General features: G+C 33.2%; 1 protein-coding gene across 1 annotated transcript; it reads left to right on the forward strand.

The window, feature by feature from the left end:
* Positions 1 to 1,754: 1,754 nt before the first annotated feature.
* Positions 1,755 to 13,742, forward strand: LOC110094136 (putative fructokinase-8). Its single transcript, XM_020819292.2, is given in 5 exon segments — positions 1,755 to 1,873; positions 12,848 to 13,271; positions 13,273 to 13,317; positions 13,319 to 13,540; positions 13,542 to 13,742. Coding segments are annotated over 5 exon segments (1,011 nt in total).
* Positions 13,743 to 14,891: the final 1,149 nt, after the last annotated feature.

The raw sequence follows: 14,891 nt of genomic DNA on the forward strand, positions 1-14,891 counted from the left end.
TTTTTTTTCACAAAGTAAGATCTATGGGAAAACATACAGCAATAATCAAAATAATTCACTAACTTAATGAAAACGTTCCAGTGATTAAGAACAGTGACCGAGAATTCTCCAATAAGATTTAAATTAAAACAAAAATTCCAAATCGCATCAACAGGCGGACGCCTTTCCGGAAAACGGCCAACCAAAGCGAAATCAAAAGGGGCCGCAAGGGAACGAATTTCTTCCTCATAAATCAATAGAGCCGGCAAACCACGATGAGAAGAAACGCATAACTCGGGAAAAGTAGAAGAAATACCAGCTAAAGTGTCTTTAAAAGATAGAGGCGCAGCAACCCCCTTCAGGAAACCGGGATCACAAAGGCGAATGGAAGCCATGAGGCAAACACCAAAAAAATTGAAGAAAAACGGGAAGGAAAAGACACCAAAACGCCAAAACTCATCGCGACGGCGGAAACCCTAGCAGAGGAAGCGAAAGGCGTTTCGACATCGATACTGATCTTCTTCTATAAATCATACTTTGATTTGGCAAAAATGCAAATGCAATAAGTGAACCATAGTAAGGTATATGATGAAGTTTATTAAGTATAACTCAAATGTTATGCTTGTGATGAATATTATTTAAGACTTCAAGCCTTGTCACTTTAGGCAGTGGTAAGTTTTCAATCTTCTCAAACCCTACTCTTTGCTTATTGTATGGCTCTTCTAACATCCTCCTCTCAAACTCCCATATCACTTATCTAATAATTTCCCCACAAAAATGCATTTAAAGGGCCTATAAGTGCACTCAAACAAGACTAGCACTAACCTAACCTAATTTTGTTTACAACTTCATGGCCTTTCTAAACCACTTTAAAATTTATAAAAATATTAGAATATTAAAGTATACAAAATATTATCAAAGTTAAAAGAAATTAAATTTCATGGAGTTCCCAAATCTAGATGCACCAAATTCTAAATCTTAAGTTAAAAATTTTGTCCATATTCCCCTTTCCACTATCTAGCCAATCTCCTCTACATGAAAACTTAATAGTAACTCTATTAAACCGTTTTCAAAGATACTAAACTATTCCTAACACATTTTGAAGGCATACTAAGAATCCATCCAATGGCCTAATCTTTTTCCAAACTACAATTGGTATTAAAACCAAGGTTCGAGGAGGAACACTGGAGACCTCACTATCGTGAGGATTGGTTGATTGATAAAGCACGTGAAATAGGTGAATTAAAAATCCATGAAAATTTAATTCTCTAATTTTAGATTTTTTTTCAATATTTTTATGCTACTAATTTTTTATATCAGAGGTTATCAGCCAAATTACTTATTTTAACCAGTTACATTAACCATTTTAGTCTTATAAACTAGTTTCCTCCACTTTCAATTTTCTAATAAATCACCGCCTAACTTATCTTACGTTAAAATTTCTAGAGTTAAAACACATTATTAAGAGAGTTCCCAACTTACAAAATAAAACTTTTCCTTGGTTCCAATTAATATCATAACTTAACGCAGAAAACTTAGGTTTTATTAGAATTTTTTTTTGTAAGAAATCTTAATGTTTACCATTTTTACTTGCTTCTTATTTTAAAGAGAAGGATTTAAAAATTTAAACTCAATTTAAAGCTTATTTTTAAATTTACTAAATTAAGAAATTATAACTTAAGTAAATAGAAAAAAAAAATTAAAAAATTCTTTTTCTACCAAATTGAATCATTTTGCTTCATCACTACCTACAACATGCACCAAAATCTACTACCATGGATCAAGTCGAAAACATGCCACTACAGGAAAATATGTCATTACCGTCAAAGTTTCAGATGGATAATAATACTCCTAAAAATGCGATGGCGGAACCGGCGGAATATATGCCGGGAAAGTTTTGGCGTAATTTTCAGTGAAATTTCTGACATACAAATATCGTCATATATTCCACCATAATTTTGTCGGGGAAAATATAAATTTTCTAGCAAACATTTTGACAATTTTCACTGGCGGAATGAATGACAAAAATTTGCCGGCTTACTTAAACTTGATGAATTTCTACCTATGCATATTCCACTAGTGACCTGACCGATGGATAATCCACTAGAAAATGCACCAGAAAGGGCCCTATTTCGACCCCTCTACTATCTTTTTTCTCATTCTTCCCATTTCTTTGCTCTTGCTTTTCTTAGCCACCCCGAACGACTCTCACTGACTTTGCCAAACCCAGAATGCAACCAACCTCCCACCGACTCTGCCAAACCCCAAACACAACCGAACCTCACCGATTTTGCCCGAACCCCGAACACGATCAGACCTTCGCCGACTCCACCAAACTTGCACCATTCTTCTCTTAGCTTGGCTCACATTTGAGAGCTTCCCCAAATGTGACCACCCTCATCAACTTTCATCACCTTCAAGTGATTATCAATATCTTAATGAGATTTTTTGTGCATGCATAACATAGAGCAAAGGAACTATGATAGATATGGGGCTAGAATCAAAGTAAAAATGCAACGATGGATACATATTATGTTATATCCTAAATATTTGAAGAACTTGAATATTTTCAATAGAAATTTGAAAGAGAATGTAATTTAGTGTATACTTTTGGCTTTAGTTATGGATCAATGTTCTCACTAGACTTTTGGAAAAGAAATTAGGTCAACCTTTGAGTCTAATGGTTTTCGCATAAGTAGATCTAAAACAAAACATATGGAGTGTTGAGGTGTTGACTACATAAATGAGCCCTTCACTCGTGTGAATTTGTTGATGAGCCAATATGTCATTATTATGATTCTTGTACTCTGAACACATAGACTTTCGTAACATACCGGTACAAGTTAATGGTTATTTGGCTACTCGAAATTATTTGTATGCTTAGGTTTACCAAGGAGCATATATGTGAAAGGTTGGAGTAGATCTAGTAGAAGATAAGATTAGATAGAGTCGCTTTGGATGGTTTGGTCACATAAAAGAAGGGTCTTTTGATCACTCTAAAACTCTTTATATATTTCCTAAACTGAGCCATCTTTGATAGAGGACTTATGTGAAATTTAAAAAATCATCTATTTTGTTTCAAAAAATATTACAACATAATCTAATATATCCATATTATGTATATGTTATATTATGGATATTAAAACTCAAAGAAGTTGGATGTATAATCAATTGACACAAGGATGAAAGACATTGAGGGATGAGTTCAATAAAGGGGTGAATTTTTTAATTCAGATAGCTTCTCAACTGCCTAGATTCATCTAAGATGGAAAGTTTCACTGCCCCTATTCTAAATATAAAAATCTGGTGCACCTAATCCCAGATGACATAACTGTCAATCTATACCATCGAGGCTTCATGCTAGAATATTATTATTAGACTTCTTATGGTGAGTATGAACCATATTTTGATTATCGATGCAACAAGAGTACCAACAATGGGTTGATGAGCAGGCGAGGAGAGCCAATATAAGTATATAAGTTTAATTTTTTTTTATGCGATGTATAAATTTCTTAAACTTTTATTAACTTTCATTGGAGGAGTATACACAGCTTCAAGAGAGCCAGGCTGTAGCAGATAAAGGTTCTTCTATTGGAGAATATTTTTACTGCCACACTTGGTTGCAACTAGTAAAAGGAATGCAACATGGTAGAGTATACAATTTTAGCTTGCAATCCTATGCATACGAGGGTCAGACATCTGGTGGCTCCATTCTCTCAATAAATACTCAGGAGTCTTTATATACCTAATATATAATTGTCCTTACATCTGAGCTAGAGCCCGTAAGGAAAGCATAAGCTTACTAGTAGATGTAGATGCAGTAGTAGATGAAGATGCAGCAGCAAATGTAGATGCATATACAACAAACTTAAATGTTAGAGGAAATGTAAAAGATGAGGAAGCTGATGAGTGGGGGGAGTACAACATTAAAAGAGGAGGAGATTGAATCAGAGTAGATATTATTTATTTTAATGATGGGCATCTGTAATTATGTGTTTTTGGACATGTTTACTTATTTATCATTTGGACATCTTGACTTTTTTTATTGGATATTTATTGATGATATGCTTCTTTTTTTATTGTGTATATATTTATATTCAATAATTTTGTTTTTTTTTAGAGGAAGATGTTTGAATGTATATAGTATTACATCTTTTTATATGCTAAGTTGTATTGTAGAAATTAGTTTCAAAAGAAAGAAGGTTAATTTTTTGTTTATACTACAAGTTTTTGGTACATTATCTATCGAAAATATTGTTAGTAATATGATAAGTAGAAAATAAAATGACATTTTTAGCATATATTTGTGCAGGAATTTCTGGTAGCTATTTCGACGGCAAAGTCAGTCGATAACAGTTTGGTGCCTTAAGGTAGTGGATTATCCACCAATAATTCTGGAAGACAATATCTGTTGAAATTACTAGTGGATTATACATCGGAATATGAAACAAAAAAAGGCCTCGATATATTGTAGTTTTTTTTGCCTGAATTGTGACGAAAATGCCGTTGGAAAATTTTTGGAGGAAACATTTTGGCGGTTTAAACTTTCTGATGCGTGAATTATCGTTGGATCATTTTGCACTGGAATTTTTTCATATATCTTATATTTTTGGTGGATTTGGATTTTGATTGTTTCCGACAGATTTTGTCTACCGATAATAAGGCATTTTCCGACAATGTTCCCAGAAGAAGAGGAGAAGTAACTTACATAATCAGAATAATTTAAATAAAGTAAAAGATGAAATTTATCTTACATAATGAGGAGAATGTTAATAAAATATAAGAAATGATTATGAATCAAACTACCAAAATACAAACTTGACCACTTGAATTAAAGTTTAACTACCATCCCACAACTAAGCAAGAGATGAAAAAATAGAAGAGGAATTTAAAGAAAATTGTAGGTATATTTATCAACATAGGAGAGATTATTTTAAAAACTATAATAAGAAATTAGTCCAACCCTGTGACTCACCAGGAGGATGAAAAGGAGCCAAGATTTTATTCCTGTGAAAGGAGTATGGTCCTCTGCCGCACCTGGTTGTTAAAAGACAATTTATAAGGGCTTATCCATCTAGCTATGGGGGCTAAAGGAAAGACAATATAGTGATGGTGCAATACCTAGAGTGGGTGACTCCCGCAGGGAGTCGATGTAGGTCATAATTTAATTGAACCACTTTAAAATTTGGTGTGTTATTTCTTATTTTTTTATGTAGTTTACTTTTTTACATTTTGTTTTCTATTAAAATTGTTTGGTTAAAAATATGTTATTTATATTATGTTGTATTGATTAGATTATTATCACTATCTTTGTAACTTTATATAAGGGTACTAGCTTCCGCATCAAGTGATAGTATTACTTTCATCTTAGGGAGCCTTAGGACTAGTTCATTAATGTCTTCAATCTCCAAAAACTTTCATTATCCTCCAATAAATGGATTGGATAAGGACTTCAATAACACACTAGAGTAAATTCTAACAAAAATTATGATTGAGAATAAATTATAGTTGCATGAGATGTTAAGAAAAGCTTTATTGGCCTACAAATATATATATCAATTTAGGTTTGTATATTTTATACATCTGATCATTTAAAACAAAAGTGTTTGCAAGCTAGTAGAAACTTAAGTTATATAAATCCTGTTTGAATAAACCCATAATAGATTACTCTATACTAGAACTTTTGAGACTTGGTATTAGTTCTCAAAGGCATGTTATAGTTCATTGTAGGATGGACGAAAACTTTGAGCCTATGTAGAAAGGTCATTATGTAATAGAAAAAGTCTACTATGGAGAACTTATAGATTGTTTGATTATAAAGGTTAACACTTTAAGCTTCTCTTCGAAGGACACTATCTCAGGAAGTATTATTTGTGACTAAATTAAAAATAATATTTCAAAAAAAGGTTTAAGCATTTGTTATATAATTGTATGAATTTTGAAACTCAAATGATGAATTGGGTCCAAATATTCAAAACTTTGATTATTAAAATTTGAACTGAATTAAAAATAATGAAGTTATACATGAGTGGTTAAGATGCTTTGTTGAATTTTATTTATCAAAGATGATAGATAAACTCCACCAATTTCTCCTTTACTAAAAAATAATGGGGTTGTGAAACAAAACAAATAATTCCAAATAAAATAATCACTTAGTTGTATGAGGTTGCCATCATTTGTAGGGAAGTGAAAGATAGTAAAAATCCCAAATGTAATTTTAAATCTTAAAAATTCTTAAAGTTAAAGAAATCCTCAAAAATTCAAAATCTCTTTAATTTCTCCCCCTATTCTAGAAAATGACATGTACAAAAAATCTTGACTATTGTGAAACATTTCTCAAGTTTAAAAGGTCGTCATTTATGATGAAGAGGGATAATTAGAAAATTTAGGAAAAGCTTTACAATATTTAAAATTTAAAATTTACTTATTTTGTAGTTTATGATATCCATTTGGTATTCCAATTTGTAGTTTGAGTTCTGGTTAACACAAGTTACACATTTGGTCCTAGAACCACCTTTCCAATATATTCTCGAGTATTTTTTAGGATATAAGTCATTGGAAAAATTTTGTAATTACCCACCAAAGTTCAAATCAAATAAAATTTTGTGTTTTATGATTAGGAGTTAGTAACCCAAACGATCTTCCTTTTCATAGGCCAAGTATAGTTAGTGTTGGATAATAGTTTTCAATTCCCTATCTAGTTTAGTCAACCCGAACAAAATCAAAATTTACTCTTTTAAGGTTAGGAGTTAGTAACCGAAGTGAGTATCATATCCATATAATTATACTAGCTAGTGTTGGATAACACCTTTTTAGGTCCATTCCTATTCTAGTTAGCACAATTCAAGTTATATTTTAGTCTTTTAAGGTTAGGCATTAGTAGCCCAATGGGACATCCTTTATTTCCTTTCCTAGTTGAATAAACAAAAAATTAAATTAAAATTCAGTTTTTTTCAAAATTTCGTATTAGCAACTTAAGTTGTCTTGCTATACTTAAAATTAGACTAAATAGCATTGGATAACATCCTTTTCAATGCCTTTTGAGTTTAGTCAGCCCAAATAAAAGTAAATTATATACTTCTAATTTTAAGTGTTAGCAACCTAAGTGGGCTTCCCATCCTTAAGTTTGGACTTGTTAGTGTTGGATAACACCTTTTTAGGTCACTATGTAGTTTTATCAACCAAAATAAAATCAAATATTAGTCTTTAGAAGTCAGGTGTTATTTACCCAAGTGGCCATCCTTTCATAGGCGTGTACTAGAAATTTTTTTATAATACCTTTTAAGGTCCAATCCTTGTTTATTTACCAAAAATTAGCATAGCTTTTTAAGATTAAGTATAAGTCAACAAAGTGTGTTTTTTTCTTTAAAATTTGGCAGTCTTTTTAATTCATCTCAAATCCCTTAATATAATTCAAATGAAGGTTAAATCAATCTTAAATTACTCACAAATTTATTTTAAACTCTACAAATCAAATTAACCTAAAAAAATATGTAAATTCTCACAATTTTCATTAAAGCTAAATCTTATATCATCTTGGATTTTGCTAATTGTGTGGGTTAACAAAAATGTGTGTGGCATAATTTTATGAGTTCACCAAATCTATTGGGGTCCATTTATTGACATCATTTTTTTATGAGGTTAATATCCACTTTTCCCTATGTTACGCCAAGCATATAGGATAATTATCCATGGGATTCCCTTCGGAGTAGACCTAAAGACATAACACTGAATTACCCTAGAATGCCCATAGAATCATTTAGACACTCCTAAGTGATCTTAGTAAAGTGGTAGAATCACTCATGATCCAAACCTTAAATAAACCCTAAATTAGGACCCATAATTATATAAAAGCCTTTTTCTATATGAAATGTGTATCCCCCTCGAAAACAAATACTAAACTATCCCTAGGCTTACCTTAGAGACACCCAAATCTAACTTAGTAACATTTCCTTGACCCTACTTAACTTATACTCATATTCAGGTCATTTAGAATCATTGTTGACTCTTCGTTAGTCCAATTATCCAAAATCAATCCTTGTTGACAAGAGTTATTAAAATGCCCATATATCAAAACCCTTGGGTGAAGATGGGTCAAAGATAATCTTCTAACTTCAGCTTGGGTCAAATTAAACTAGGAGATATCAATAATCAGTTTAACTCACCCTTGATCCTTGGTCAGCCCCTATTGACCATAGGTTGACCTAAAAGTCTAGATTACCTAAATATCCTAAATATAACTGATCCCAGGTTTTTTATTCTTGTAACTCTTCTCTAGACTGATCAGTTGTTCTAAATTAAGCAAACCCAACTTAGGATCGCTCTAGCCTTTACCTAAACCATGGTTAATGATGATTAATTTTGATTAGGTAAAAATTACCCAAAGGCCCATTCTTTAATTAAATTCTACTACTTCAAAGTCAACATCATCACATTAAAACTTAATAATCAAACTCTTAAGCTCAAATTTAACTATCATAAGAAGCAATGCCCTTTATCTAACCTAAGCTACCTGAAAAGGCTAACCCAAGTTGACCAAAAGTACATAAAACTCAATTTGAACTTACCCAAGCCAATCCAAATCGGCTTAGTGCATAAGTGAGATTCCATGAACCTTCTAAAGTATATTTTAGGTTAACCAACCACATAACATTACTTCCACAACAAGCCTACATTTATCCTGACCTCCTCAAGTGGTCATAAATGGTCGAACGACCCCTCTAGCTATCCTTTAGTGTTTGGGTAATCTCTCACACATTGAAACATCCAAATTATCAATCCTAAACTAAGTTCACTACCAATAATAGCTACCAAAGTTTGGAATTCAATCTGGACGTAAATTCAAGTGTCCCATATATACCTTCTTCTAGCCTAAACTCTCATGTTAGAATCATTCCCCAATATTTCCCAAAGCATTTTTCAAAGTTCTTAGCTTTCCCCAATCTCTAAGATCTCTGTGCTCATGGGTTGAGTAAGCTTTAGTGAGGTGTGTTTAGCTAAATTGCAAGTTTTAATCTAGGCATCTTCATCTTTCGTGTCTTCACTGAACTTATTCTAAAGCCTATAAGGAACTCTCTCAAAACCCTTTTCCCTTAAAGAATCCATTGAATGAAAGTCATTCTCAAACAAAATTGTATTTTTTTTTTTAGGTTTTGGGACATTAAGAAAAGGATGTACAATCCAATGCAAACCAACAAATTGATCACAAAATTATGGCCCCCAGATCCATCAAAATCAATTTGGAGAAGATCTGTCCATGGGTTATGTTGGATCATCAAATTCCCACGAAGGTTTTTATTAAAAGCAGATGGTTGGACATGAAATAATGATTTTTTATTTCATTCAAATTTAATGAGCAACCATGATTTAATTGTATAAATTCCCATTTAAAATCAATGATTCGAGTTCCCTCTAATAAATCTAAGTGTATAATGGTTTCCTACTTTAAATAAAGACCACTCCAGTGCTGCCATGCGAAAAGAATGACTGACTTAACATTGATTTTATTAAATTCAACATATGGATTTTATTAAATTATAAAATATAAGAGAACTTTAAAAAAGTAAAATATATTTAATTTCTTATCCAAATATTGCATGCAATAACTCTATGGATTTATAAAATAGCATATAATATTTTAAAAATAGCTTTAGAGCTTTTAAATTAAAGATATACTTTGAATTAATTAAATACTATATAGAGTAATTTGAGTAATTAACATTCTTAGTCCCTAAAAAGAATTTTAGCAAAGGGTTAGGATGTCTTCGGCATCCTCAAATTTCCCTTAATGGATTTAAAGTTTCCATGACCCACAATGGAATTACCAAATTACTAGACCAAAATGTAAGCTAGAATTTTAAAAATTCATTTCTCATAAACAATGAATGAAAATATATTGAAATGTGAATGGTATACTTGTTTGTTTATGAGGGTTTGAGGAAATGTTTGCATAAGAAAAATTAAGTAAGTTCATCCATTTGAAAATTCATTGAAATGTTATGTTTAAAATGCTTTGTTGACCTCAATTTTGAATGAGACCAGTTTTCTTATGTAAAACACTAACATCAAGTCATCAATCATTAAACCATACATCAAACTCTATACTAACCATTAGCATAGTGCCTTAATCATTAGTATACTTAAATAATCACTTGACAATCACCCCTAACAGCAAATTGATCATCATATATATCACCTCAAAATAAGGGTATCAATATTTGACCCATCCTAAAATGTTATGCAAACCCAACACAAAAAAATCTTAGTTCGGGTTAACATGTTTCCCATAAAAGTCAGGTTTAGGGTTGATGTTCTAACAAATTTATAAAATTGGGTTAGGTTCAGGTTGACCTAAAAACTAAAAAAATGATGCAAATTTACTTGGATCCCACCCTCATGTCCTCCCTCCTGACCCATGCTCGCATCCGCTGTTGAACCCACCCTCATTTCTATTATTGCACATGCTCACACTGTACCGATGAACCCTCCGACACATGCTTCGGCACCCAAAAATCCTTGAAACTTGAAAAAATTTCCCTTCACTTGAAACTTAGAAAAATGACCTTGGAGTCTTGATTTATCACTTAAATATTGATTGGGAATGTCCCTAGGGTCAACCACATGAGCTTGAAAGCATTTCAATATTCCTAACCCCTAAAACTCAATTATTTCAATAGGTTATAAAACCTTCAAATATTTATAGCCTATGCCACTAAACATGGTATCCTATGATTTTGATATTGGAGGCTTCTCCAAACTCATTCACTATGATCAACATCACTAGCATGATGTATTAAAATTATCTAGAGCTTTAGATAACCACCATAAAACCCTAAAATCTTATACTTTAAAATTTGAATTTTTCTTAAATCCCAACATAGCTCAATAAAATTAGACCATATAATGATCTACAAAAATCATTTGACCAAGTCATGACCAAGCTTAGTTGACTAAGTTTGGGCTAGAAGAGGACTAAGTTTAGTTGACTAAGTCAACCAAGGTTGACCATATGAAACCATTAAACCAAAAAGCTACATTTTATACATTTAAACTTTACCACTATATCGAACTTACACCAAAGTGTTCAATACATCCTATTTAATGGTTTGAACCCAAACTTATCCCAAAGGTTAGCTTAGTTGACCAAATCAACCTAGGTTGACCAAATGTCCTATATATGGGTTTTAACCTACATTTCATATAAGAAGACCTTACCAAACCTTGGAACCACCACCAATGAATTCAAAACATCTTTTGGAATGTAATGGATTAAATCTAAACCCTTTGGTCTACTTGGTTGACCAAGTCAACTAAGGATGACCAAGCTTACATATATTGAAATCCATTGCATTTTCATTGACCAAGGCATGATTAAACCCATCTAAACTAATAGTGTTGTCTATAGAATCCATAGGGATCAACTCTAGGACTCATGCATTTAGTCCACATGGGTTAGCCACTTGGCTTGACCAAAATGGTCAAAATCATAATGTACCCAATATAAAACTAGACTTAATTGACCTAATAAATCACATCTATTACATTGCCTAAGGCTCATAATATCTTCCATGGTTAGCCCAACCTTTGAACTGACCTATGTTGACTCAATGAGCTAATCCAATGCTAGTCAAATTACCCAAACTAAACTATCTTGCTTGCCCTACTTTCCCAAGTCTAGTTGGCTCTTAAATGGACTTTAGGAATGTTCTAAGAGCATTTTTACTGCATTTACTAGCCTAGCTTGGTTGAATCTAGACATATTTTTGAAAATCTCCCACATGTTACTCATGGGTTAAGCCTACTCTTGCACTTTAGGCCAACCCAAACTCTCAAATATTCATGATGTCTTCCTTGAACCCTCTAGAGCATGCTTGACCTGACATAGAGGCCAGAGAGAGCTGAAATAAAGCTAGAATCCTATTTAAGTGCATTTTAAAAGTCTATAAATACCCCAAAATTTTACTAAAGAATGGTTTGATTTTTATTTTAAGTAGCTTCCTAAGTGTGAGAGCATCCTTTCTCTATTTTTCTAGCTATCCATATGAGGTGTTATGGTGGTTTCGAGCAAGCTCCGCCGATCGTTCCATTATGAGAACTTAATATTCAATTCATTCATTCTTAAGTATTGACTTCTTGAGAAGAAATGTTTCAAGGGTTCGGCCGATCATGCGTAAAGCAAGGCCAAGGGTATTGGAGTTTTACTTTAGGTATTCTTTTTTTTTTCCAAGCTCTAATCTAGGAGGGTCTGTGGACCTCATTTTTGTATGAGGTCTCTACGACTCACTTTGGGTTTCTTTATAGTTACCTAATGACTAGAATATGTCCACTTCTTTGCCAAATATGTCTTAGTAAAAAGAATCCATATCTAATCAAATCAAGTTGCACCCTTCAATTCAATTTATGAACCAACCTTCAGCAAACTTTTGATCAACCTTCAAATCATATCTAATCATTCTCAATCATTAATTCTTTTATCTTTGATGTGGATAATCTAAAATCAACTAGTCATTTTGAAAAGCCAATCTAAATCCAACATTCCAAGCCAAATTCTAGGATTAAAGTCCAATATCCCGAAACCCTTTCTGGGTTAATTTTTTGTCACCTAGAAAACCAGTCAAATTTGAACCCATTCTTAGATTCCTAGCCCTAGAAAGGATTGGATAACTCATAGTAGTGGACGTAGGTAAAGTTTTGACCAAACCACTATAAAATCTCATGTGTTTGCACTTTATCTTTGTTCTCTCTCTCTCTCCCTCTCTCTCTCTCTCTAGTGATGGTTATTGGCAGTAGCAGAGACGATCGTCTCATTTTTTGAGTTTCAGTGAGATGCTAATCCATTTAATCATGATGGTGTTAAGCATATCGCCAGCAAAGGAGGTGGGATTTATAATGGCCCTAGAGGATATTTGGTATATGTCGCCATCGACATTTCTTGCCTCAGTGGCTATGTAATAGGGAATCTCGATAATGATGAATTCAGTCACAGGCTCATCACGATCCTTAGAGAGAACTATGTCTCCGAAGAAGGTGTTACTTTTGATGCTAGAGCGTGCACCACACTAGCTTTTATTACTTTACACTTCGATGGACAGCGCGAGTTTATGTTCTATCAAAACCCTAGCATTGATATGCTTCTTAACCCAATTGAAATGGATCTGGATCTCATGTGCATGGAAAAAGTCTTCCATTATGGATCTGTAAGTTTGATCACAAATCAATGTGGATCAGCTCAGTTAAAGGTCATTGAGGTTGCTAAGGAAGTTGGAGTTCAAGTCTCTTATGACCTAAACCTTTGGCTGTAAATGGTTACCGCTGTGGCCATCTGCAGTCGAGGCAAAGGAAATTTTTTTTGAGCATCTGGGATCAAGATGATGTCATTAAAGTTAGTGATGTTGAGCTTGAATTCTTAATTAATAGAGATTTAGTAGAAGATGAAGTTGCTTTGTTACTGTGGTGGCCAAGCTTGAAGCATCTGTTGGTTATACTTGCCGAAAAGGAATGCAAGTATTACACCAATGATTTTTGAGGGGTTATTAATGCCTTTAATGTTAGCCAAGTTGACAACATATGTAACTGGTGATGCATTTGCAGGTGCTTTACTCAGCAAACTTATTGATGATATCTCAGTATTGCTGGATGAAAAGAAACTGAGAGAAGTGTTGATATTCACAAATTCTTGTGGCGCAATCACTGCCACTATGAAAGGAGCAATCCTTGCTCCGCCCAGCCTTGCAAGGGCCATGGCTGTTTTGGAGAAGCCATAAAACATCCCCAACAAAGCCTTGTCTACTTTTGCTTCTCTTTGCAAGCGTAATAAGCTTATTATCATGTTCAATGTGCACTTATGGCCATCAGGCACCTCTATTTCTTTATGTCGAGTCGTGATCTCTTCCATATTTTGTATCTAATATTAGTGTGATAAACTATATGTATTATGTTGTAGTAATAATTGACAATTTTAAAATGTAAGTGAAAAGCTTATAGGAGAGCAATAGTTTAAAAATTAAAAAAAAATAAATAAAGAACATTAAAACTCTAAAACAACCTTTCTTTTATACTTAGGGATTGATTATCTGTAAGGGCACTAAAATCTTTTACTTGAGCTTCAATTTCTATATTTTATACATGAAATTAAACTAAAATAAATATTGCGAATAACAAATTAAATTAAAAATAATAGATTTGGGTCTCTAAATTAAACCTTCCAAATTTGAACCCTTTTTTAGGTCCCTAGCCATAGAAAGGAGTGGATGTCTCTGAGTAGTAGACGTAGGTCAAGGTTTGACCAAACCATTATATAAAATCTCATGTGTTTGCACTTCATCTTTGTTCTCTCTCTCTCTCTCTCTCTCTCTCTCTCTCTCTCTCTCTCTCTAGTAATGGTTATTGGTAGTAGTAGAGATGAACATCTCATTATGAGTATCAGTGAGATGCTAATCAATTTAATCATGATGGTGTTAAGCATATTTCCAGCAGAGGCGGTTGGATTCAAAAAGGCCCCTAGAGGCTATTTGGTAGATGTCGCCATCAGCATTTCTTGCCTCAGTTGCTGTACAATAGGGAAGCTCGATGATGATGACTTTAACCACATGCTCATCGCGATCCTTAGAGATAACTATCTCCAAAGAGAACTTTTATTTTATCCAGTGAACGTACGCTCCTCTACGTTCGGTTTAGGCAAAAAAAACGTCTATACCGAGTACCGAGTTGTACCGAGTTTTTTCAAAAAACTCGGTACAGGCGCTTTTTTGCCTAAATCGAACGTAGAGGAGCGTACGTTCACTGGATGTAATAAAAGTTCCTCCAAAGAAGGTGTTACTTTTGACACTGGAATGTGCACCACACTAGCTTTTATTACTTTACACTCCGATGGATAGTGTGTGTTTATGTTATATCGTAAACCTTGCATTGAT

Source organism: Dendrobium catenatum, unplaced genomic scaffold (assembly GCF_001605985.2).
Source record: "Dendrobium catenatum unplaced genomic scaffold, ASM160598v2 fragScaff_scaffold_763, whole genome shotgun sequence".
Taxonomy (NCBI): domain Eukaryota; kingdom Viridiplantae; phylum Streptophyta; class Magnoliopsida; order Asparagales; family Orchidaceae; genus Dendrobium; species Dendrobium catenatum.